Raw genomic sequence first — 8,490 nt, forward strand, 5'->3', positions numbered from 1 at the left:
GGCAGCCTCGGGCCGGCCTGTCTGCTGACCCCGGCCGCGGGGTCCTGGGAAGAGGTCAAGGTGAGCTTTGAATGTCCTTTCATTGTAGGAAATGGGTAGTTACTAAGTTTTTTCTAAAATGTTCATCCTTCGCTCATGTAATTTGACCCCAGTGCAGCGTAAATGCAGCGCTGGGAAGGATAATGGTGGCTCGGGTCACTGAAAGAAGTAGTGCGAGTGGGCGAGGTGAGGGCTACGTGAGGGCTACGTGGGGTGGAGGCTGGGGGGCGGTTTGATGACCCCGATGGGGCGGGAGAAGGAGGGGCAGGAGACGCAGGGACAGCGGAGTGCGCCGCCCGGCCCCGCTGCCCGGGAAACCGCAGATTGGGCCTGGCCGGCCATAGCCCACGGCATTGTGGGTCGTGGGCACGCTCGGGGCCTCTGTGCCCGCCCTACCAGCCTGGCCGCCGCCATGGCCCAGGAGCCGCGGCAGGAACCCGGGGGGTGGCCGGCCTGGGGGTGGCCGGCTGCGCGCACTCAGAGCGGGCCGCCTCCCGCCCTGGGCCCTGCTTCCCGCACCATGTGGCGGCACGGCCTCAGCTCAGCCCTGCGCGCTCCCCACCAGCCGCCTCCCCCACGTGTCCCCCGCGCCCCTGGCTCTCTACCGCCTGCCTCTGTCCCTCCCGGTGCGGGGTCCCCACGGCAGGACTGCGGCCTGTCGCTGCCATGTCCTCAGCCTACGCCAGCCCCACCTGGGCAGAGGGTGAAGCCGGGGGAGGGGGGCAGGGTGGTGGTGAGGACTGCGCGACCCCTGAGCTCCTGGTCCTCCCCCCAGCTCTGTCTGCCCCGGGAACCAGGGCTGCGTGGCCAGGCCCCCTCGCGCCTTCCTGCCTGCCTCAGCACTCACTTCCTGCCTTCCTGCTACCGGGTCACGAGCCCCGGGGACAGCCGTTCCACCCGCTAACCCGGCACTTCTCGCTTGGGGTTAGTTTTAAGGAACAGAAATGCACACGGCGCGGGGGCAGGCAGAGTGCAGGGTCTGCCCGTCCCGCCGTGGGCGGCACCTGCCCACCACCAGGCGACTTCAGGGAGGGCCACGCGGCGCCCACTGCACGCGGGACGCTCACCACGGCCACGCCTGGAGCCGCCTGGAGCTGGCCTGGCTGCAGAGGTGGGATCCCGCGGTGGCCCGCGAGGTGCTTTCCAGGAAGAGTTTTCTTGCAAAGGGAAGAAAAGAAACCGGCTGACGGGGAGAGGCACGGCCCAGCAGAATGGCCTTCCTGTGGAGGGCCAGGGACCCCGGCGCTGGGCAGGCAGCACAGCCCTCCCAGCACACGCGCGCACACACAGGAGGAATGTGCACAGACACACAGGCACAGGCGCGTGCCTCTGTATACACACGTGTACAGATGCTCATGCACAGTGCAGAAGTGCCCAGACATCGTCCACGTGTACATGCATACACTCATGTAGTTGGCACAGGCATGCCCCCATTATACATACATGCACATATGTGTGCGCACACATTCACACACACGCCTTACCCAGGCTCCCGCAGCCTCCTGCCACCACCAGCAAGGACGCCCGCGTCACCCAGCTAGTGGCTTCCAGAGCCCATCTGAAGCAGCCTGGCCTTGGGGCTCAGGGGCCACCTCCCACCACCCTCCCCTGGGATCTCCAGACCCGGGGCCCAGGCCGGAGCCCCCAGCCCCACCTCGCAGTATGGGCAAGGAGGGCTGGTATGGCACGACGACCCCAGCGAGGGGCAGCTGGCCAGCCCCCAGAGACCAGGACCGATGGGGCCACGGGGCTGCCACGAGCATGGACGTTGCCACCTGGCGCCGGCGTTTATTTTGTGTAATGGTTTCAGTGAGATGACTCCTGTGTCACGTGCCCACTTAGATTGCCCAGCTCAGTGGTTTTTAGCCTGGACAGCGTTGCATAACCATCGCCACGACCAAGATTAGACCACTTTCATGGCCCCAAAAAGAAACCCTGTGTCCTCTAGCAGTGACTCCCGTTTCCCCTGTCCCCCAGTCCCAGGAACCACCCGTGCACTTTGTGGATTTGCTGATCCCAGACATTTTGCTGACCTCGTGATCTCCAGGTACGTCCGAGTCGTAGTACGCAACGGCTGGTCATCTCCTCCCCAGTCTGCACGACACCCCGCTGTGTGGGCACGCCGCGCTTGGCTTACGCGTTCATGAGCTCGTGGGCACTTTTTGGCTGTCATGAATCATGGCGTGAACGTGCGTGGGTTTTTGACTCCTACCCTCGTTTTCTCCAGACTGTTTTCCTAGGAGTGGGACCGCCGGGTCACAAAGGCGGTGGAGGCTTAACATTTGGAGGAACTGCAGCCCCAGGCCGCCGCCTTCTTCATTTCCCACCACGTGTCCCGGGTCCCGGTTTCTGCCCTGGTTACTTCCTGACTGTGATTGGAGCCATCCCCCTGGCCTGGCGTTGCCCTTCCGGCTCCCGCCATCCGGCGGCCTCTCACGGGCTGGCTGGCCATTTGCGCGCCCTCCTTGCCTGGAAACCACCAGCAGGCAAAGCGCGGGCGTGAGGGTAAGAGAAGGGAGCGACAGGGGCCCTGGGGGAGGGGTGCAGCGTGGCCACCCCGGCGGCCCGGGGGACGGAGGAGCTCAGGGGGCCCCAGGAGGGTGTGGGGGCCCCGGGGCAGGGGCTCATGGGGCGCGTGTCCTGGCTCGGCTCCCTTGGCTGGAGCTTGCCTGGGCAGGGTGCGGGGGCGGTTATGGGCGAGGCGCAGGGGTGGCGTCAGGTGCCCTGAGTTTGCTTTTGGGTCTGGACGCTTCCGGGTCGTCTGCTCGGCGGCTCCAGGCAGGGCAGGCGCCACTGGCGGCCTCCTTCGCGCCACGTGCCCCTGGGTGCCACGGTCTCGGTGAGTTGGGTCCTGCAGCCGCGGGCGAGGGTGGCGCTGGGTTCGGCCCTCTCTGAGGTCCGTCCTCCTGGCACTGAGACCCCTCCACGCTGGCGCCTGCAACCCGGGTGCGTTCCCGACCCTCGAGGGGAGGCCGCACGCCCCTCCCGGGGCACCTGTGCTCCAGGCCTGGCCTTCCAAGGTGGCCCCCAAGCTTGGGGCACAGACAAGACCCTAGAACCGGGGGCTGGGGGTGGGGAACCCCTGGCTGGGTGTGGGCATCTCCCAGTGCCCAGGAGGTCATGGCTTGTTTCGTCCCGCCCCCGCAGCCCTCGCTCAGGGCTGTGACACAGGACGGGCACCTGCTCTAGCCCTGCGCGGAGGCGCGCACGGCCCCAGGGAGCTGCCCGGGTGGGCGGCAGGCGGGCGTTTAGCTTCCTGTGCCAGTCTGCACATGATTAGGGGGTGCCATTGGGGCGGGGGGGGGGGCATGGGAGCCACTTTTTGGCAGGCGGAGCCCCCAGCCAGGCCGGGAGGGGCCGCTGCTGGGATAGGAACTGGCCGCCGCTGCTGGGATAGGAACTGGCCGCCGTCCAGGCGTGCAGGCGCCACCCGCCCCGGCGCCCCCCCCAGCCCTGCCTCTTGGCTGTCCTCAGGAGCATGGCCTTCGAGGGGGTGGCCCGGAGGGTGCTGCGGGAGCTGGACCGCAGCGGCGAGCAGGAGCTCATCATGGTGGACAGCCTGCGCAACTCCACCACCTTCCGGCCCTACTGCCTGGTGGGCAGGAAGCGCCCGAGCTCGTGGTTCTGGAGACCCCGCTACACGTGCCTCAACCTGTCCATCACGGACATCCTGGAGCCTGGTGCCCCGGAGCCAGGTACCAGGTGGCCGCACCTGCTGGGGTGGGGTGGGGGAGCAGGTGGGGCCTCCTGCCACCTGGGCCCCGGGGCTCCCTGCTTCCAGAGAGCGCCTTCAAGGTCACACAGCCAGTCCCCAGAGCCGGGGGTCCCGGGGTAGGAGCCGGGCAGGCACGGGGCCTCAGGTCCACTCTGCCCCAGCCCTGCAGCCCAGCGGCCACTGCAAACTCCACTTCTCCAACTCCATGGATGTGGGCAGCAAAGTGGAGCTGGACGCCCTGGGCCAAGGGCGCATCGCGGGCGGGGCCGCCGTGGTGGGCAGCTCCAGTGTCTCCATGGAGGTGCACACGCTGCGCGTGGAGCACGGCACGTGGGAGGCCCTGCAGCAGGAGAGGTGGGCGAACGCGGCTGGCTGGGGCTGGGAGCCTGCCCACGGTGGCGAGTGCGCGGGGCCAAGGCAGGGGCCAGCGTGGGCCAGGGTGGCGGGCGGCCAGGAGGAGGCGTGGCCTGAGAGCGGGAGGTTGGGCGGGGGTCCCCGGGGAAGGGCTGGGCTGCTGGGGTGGGTGGACCAGGGCACTCGGAATGAGCTCAGGACAGAACTCTGAGATCTGAATTTGGCATGGGGCAGAGAGCGGAGCCTGGAGCAGGGTGGGGGTGGGCTCACCCCTGGCCCTCGTCCGTCCTCCCCACCCGCCCTGGTGATGCCAGGGGCCACGCCTGGGAGTCCCCAAAGCCCTGGGCCCCTCCCTGCATCCCCCCACCTGGCAGGCATGAGGCGCTCCCGAGAGCAGTGGGCCGGTGCGGGGGCGCGGCCAGCGTGGGGGAGCCGGGCGGGGCCTGGGGTGAGCCCCCTGCGCTGCCCACCCAGGCGCCTGCGGCAGCCGGAGCACAAGGTCCTGCAGCAGCTCAGGCGCCGCAGGGACAACCTGTTCGTGGTGACAGAGGTAGTGCAGACGCAGAAGGAGGTGGAGATCACCAGCACCCAGAAGCAGGAGGGCTGGGGCAAATTTGCGCTGCCCGGGGCCAAGGGCCTGCAGGTGCGTGAGCAGCCGCGGCGGGCGGGCAGGGGGCAGCGTCCCAGGCGGCGGGCTGGGCTCGGCCGGCGCCCCTCGGGGCATGCTGCGCCTCCCCGTGTCCTGTGACCCTCCTCAGGACCCCCAGCTGTACCCCAACCCTACTGCCAACCCAAAACGACACGGCAGTGGGCAGCTCCCCGCCTCTGCTCGCCGCTGCCCGCGGCATCCCCTGGCACCGCCGGTGTCCTGCCCTCAGTCCCCCCAGAGCCCTTGTCCACCCCCCAGGGCGAGGGCCAGGGCCACCGGAGCGACAGGAAGACGGTCACCATCCCCGCCGGCAGCACCCTCGCCTTCCAGGTGGCCCAGCTGGTGATCGGCTCCGACTGGGGTGAGTGGGCTTGGGGGGTTTTGCGGGCCCAGGTCCCTAGAGCACCCTCAGTGAGGGGGCGGGGCCGGGTGGGGAGGCGCCGCTGGGGGTGCAGCACACCCGGCTGCGGGGAGGCCCAGCTGCCTGCTCCACCGCTCCTGCCCTCCGCAGAGATCGACTTCTTCCCAGACAAGAAGCAGAGAAGCTTCAGGCCGCCTGAGGAAGGTGAGGCTGCAGCCCCCCCACCGGGCAGGGGGACGCGCCCCTCAGTGGCTGCATGTGTACACGGGGGACCCCACCCCCCAAGCCTGCCCTGACCAGACCTGTCCGCTCCCGCCCCCCGTACACCCCCAGCCCGCAGGGAGCCGCCCCAGCCGACCTTGCGCGTCCTGTATGAGAGCACGAACACCTGGCGCGGCTTCCCGTCCCAGGCAGGTCAGTGCCTCCCGGCCACCGCTGGGCCTCCGGGTGGGGGCCCCCGCTGGGCCCCCGTCTTGGGGGGCTGCCCTCCCTGACCCGGGTTCTCCAGGGCCCTCGGTGCCCCTGGACGACCCCAGCCCTCCGTTCCCCAGAAGGGGCTGCCGAGGAGGGGGCCGCATTCACTGAGGACCTGCAGGGCCTGCGGGCGGAGATGGTGACCTGGAGCCAGGGCCTGGTGTGCTTGTCGGGGGTCCGCCGCCAGGTGCTGCGGGCGGCCCTGGGCCAGCTGCTTCGGGACGCGCAGGCCCTGGAGGCCACAGAGGCGGCGGTGAGCAGGCTGTGGCGGGGAGGGAGGGGAGCCGGGGACCAGGGGACGGGGAGCCGGCCCTGCTCACTGCCCTGTCCCGTGCCCAGCTGGAGCAGGGCCTGCGCTGTGGCCGGCTGGAGCGGCAGGATGGCCCGATGGGCGCGGTCCTCGAGTGCCTGGTGCTTCCCTCCAGAGAAGTGGTGCAGAAGCTCGCCGTCCCTGTCCTCTACCTGCTGGGGGCCCTGGCCGGTGAGGGGCCTTGGGGGTGGGCGGGGTGGGCACCCCAGGAGCGGCAGGGGGGCAGTGGCCTGTGGTCTGCCCCGGCCGGGGCTTTCTGGAAACCCCTCTTACCCTCGGCCTCTCTCCAGTGCTGAGTGAAGGCCAGCAGCTGCTGATGGCGCAGGCGCTGGACACAGGGGCCCTGCGGGGCCCGCTGGAGCTGGTGAGAGGGGAAGGGCCGGTGGGCTGCTCTGGGGAGGTGGGTGGGTGCTGGGGTCCTGGGGCCCTCCCGCCTAACCATCACCCGCCCTGTCCTGGCAGGTGGAGAGCATCCTGGAGCAGAGTGAACCGTGGCAGGAGCCCAGGGACGTGTCCCTGCCGCCAGGGCTCCTGGAGGGCGGCTGGGAGGAGGGGGCGCCCACCTGGGCCCTGCTGGAGGCGTGCGGCCTCAGGCTGCAGCGGGGTGCCCCCCAGGTGTGCTGGGAGCCCCAGGCGCAGGCCCAGGTGTGCGCGCTCTACGTCTCCCTGGCGCTGCTCGCGCAGCTGAACCAGGACCCCAGCTAGCCTGCCTGCTGCGGCGGGTGAGGCAGGGGCAGTGCTCGGGCCCGGGCCAGCCCACCCGTGGGGCCAGCTCCCCACCTGGCCCGGGAGTCGGGGGAGCTCAATAAACGGGGGACGCACCAAGGAAGACTGGCCTCTGGTTTCTGAGGGGCCCTGGATCTGGAGGAGGGAGGGGAGGGGCTGTGCCCACCCTGGGTAGGAAGGGCCGTGGGTCTCCCTATGGCGCAAGCGTGTCCCGGGCCCCGCCCTTGCCTGCCACCTGGACCGCGGGCCCGATTCCAGAAGGGGAGCCTGCCCCCCGCTCGCGCCCACCCCCTCGGGTGCAGGTTGGTCTCATGCGTGCCCCCTGGGGGCAGGACGTAGGCTGAACCGGGGTCCCCTCCGGGGTGGGTCCCTGTCCGGGTGTGGAAGGAAGCTCTGCTCTGGGGTCTCAGGAAGTTGCCGCGGGGGCGGTGGGGGCTGCTGGCCGCTCGAGCAGGTGTGCTGGAGAGCAGGCGGGCCCTGCACCCCGGGGGCGCACGGGGTCCTGGAGGAGCGGGGGGGCGTCTTAGAGAGGCGCCTTCCGTCCCTGCTGGGGCCGCGGGCCTGCCCCGCTCCTCCTGAGCGGCGCCTGGGCGCAGGTCTCCCCGTGCTGGGTGGCGGGTCCCGCCCCCGTGGGAATCCAGGACCTCGGGGCGCCTGGAGGAGCGGCCCCCTCTTGAGGAGGGGTGTGGAGTCTCTGCTGGGCCGCCGGGGGGCTTCAGCAGCCAGGGGCAAGCTGCCTCGCCGTGGGGGCAGGAGCCACGGCCCCCCCATGGCCAGCCTCGGCGCCCCCGTCACAGTGCACCTCGACGTCCAACCCGCGGGACTCCCCGGGGAAAGCACGGCGGGTTCCACCTAGGCTGGGAAGTTCCCCCCCAGAAAAGCCCGGAACCCGGCCCAGCAGGGAGGGCCGACAACTGAATACCCCAAAACAACACGGCCATGGGCAGCTCCCGCCTCTGCTCGCCGCTGCCCACGGCATCCGCTGGCACCGCCGGGTTCCACCTGGGCTGGGAAGTTTCCCCCCAGAAAAGCCTGGAACCCAGCCCAGCAGTGAGGGCCGACGACCGAATACCCCCGAGGCAGGTCCCTGCCACCTAGAGACCCCCGCACCCTTCAAGTGGGAAGCTCCACCGGTGTCTGGATGGGTGCCCGAGAGCTGGTGAGCGCACCAGACGCCACAAGCTGCCCCAAACAGCTCCTCGTGCGGAACGTGCGTCTTACCGCAGTAAAATACGGACCCATCTGAACCAAGAACCAAGAGCTCCCTTTAGATCCACTCTGAAAGGTGGACCCCGGGAGAACGGGGCCTGGGACGGGCACTGCTGCTGGGGCCCGGAGACCCTCCAGGCCAGGCGATGAGACGGGCCGCGCCGCAGCCCCACCGCTGGGCCCCGGGGTCCTGGGACCAGCAGCGCCCGCGGCCCCCGCAGCCGAGCCAGCGGGAGCGTCTGAGCAGGACTGGCCGAGCTTGCCTGGGCGGGAAGGCGTCACCTGGAGAACAGGTTTGGGGAACTGAGTCACCCCCCAAAGGCCTGCTCAGGTCCCACCTGGCCTAGAGATCTTGGGCGAAGGTGCCGAGCTGAGCGAGGGCGGCCCTCAGCCAGCGTGGCCGCGGTTCTCACAAGCAAGGGGAACCGGACGTGGGAGAAGCCGGAAGCCAACGGAATCCGGAAAAGCCAAGGACCCCCAGGGCTGGTCAGCAAGGCCGGCCCTGGGGGAAGCCAGCAGCAGCTCCGAATCCCCGGGCAGGGCAGTCCCGCCGCTGGAGAACATCTGGGTCAGCAGCCGAGAAACCAGGGGGCTCCGTCAGCAGCAGGGCGGGGCCGCAGCCCCCCGGCCCTCCCATTTGCGCGTTTACCACC

The 8,490-nt window shown here is 69.9% G+C and overlaps 1 protein-coding gene across 2 annotated transcripts; it reads left to right on the plus strand.

The window, feature by feature from the left end:
- The first annotated feature begins 1,911 nt into the window (after window positions 1–1,911).
- Window positions 1,912–6,727, plus strand: LOC101415730 (gasdermin-D-like). Of its 2 annotated transcripts, XM_058276125.2 has the most exons (12): window positions 1,912–2,086; window positions 2,267–2,544; window positions 3,514–3,734; window positions 3,916–4,108; window positions 4,583–4,751; window positions 5,016–5,118; window positions 5,269–5,322; window positions 5,452–5,532; window positions 5,670–5,845; window positions 5,932–6,073; window positions 6,193–6,266; window positions 6,365–6,727. In XM_058276125.2, exons 3-12 carry the CDS (start codon window positions 3,518–3,520, stop codon window positions 6,605–6,607), a joined length of 1,452 nt encoding a protein of 483 aa, XP_058132108.1. In that variant the 5' UTR covers window positions 1,912–2,086; window positions 2,267–2,544; window positions 3,514–3,517; the 3' UTR covers window positions 6,608–6,727. The 2 variants fall into 2 exon arrangements, with proteins under 2 accessions (XP_058132108.1, XP_058132110.1); XM_058276127.2 differs by lacking the exons at window positions 1,912–2,086; window positions 2,267–2,544 and adding an exon at window positions 2,763–2,878.
- The last annotated feature ends 1,763 nt before the right edge of the window (window positions 6,728–8,490 follow it).

This window comes from Dasypus novemcinctus, chromosome 14 (genome assembly GCF_030445035.2).
Source record: "Dasypus novemcinctus isolate mDasNov1 chromosome 14, mDasNov1.1.hap2, whole genome shotgun sequence".
Taxonomy (NCBI): Eukaryota; Metazoa; Chordata; class Mammalia; order Cingulata; family Dasypodidae; genus Dasypus; species Dasypus novemcinctus.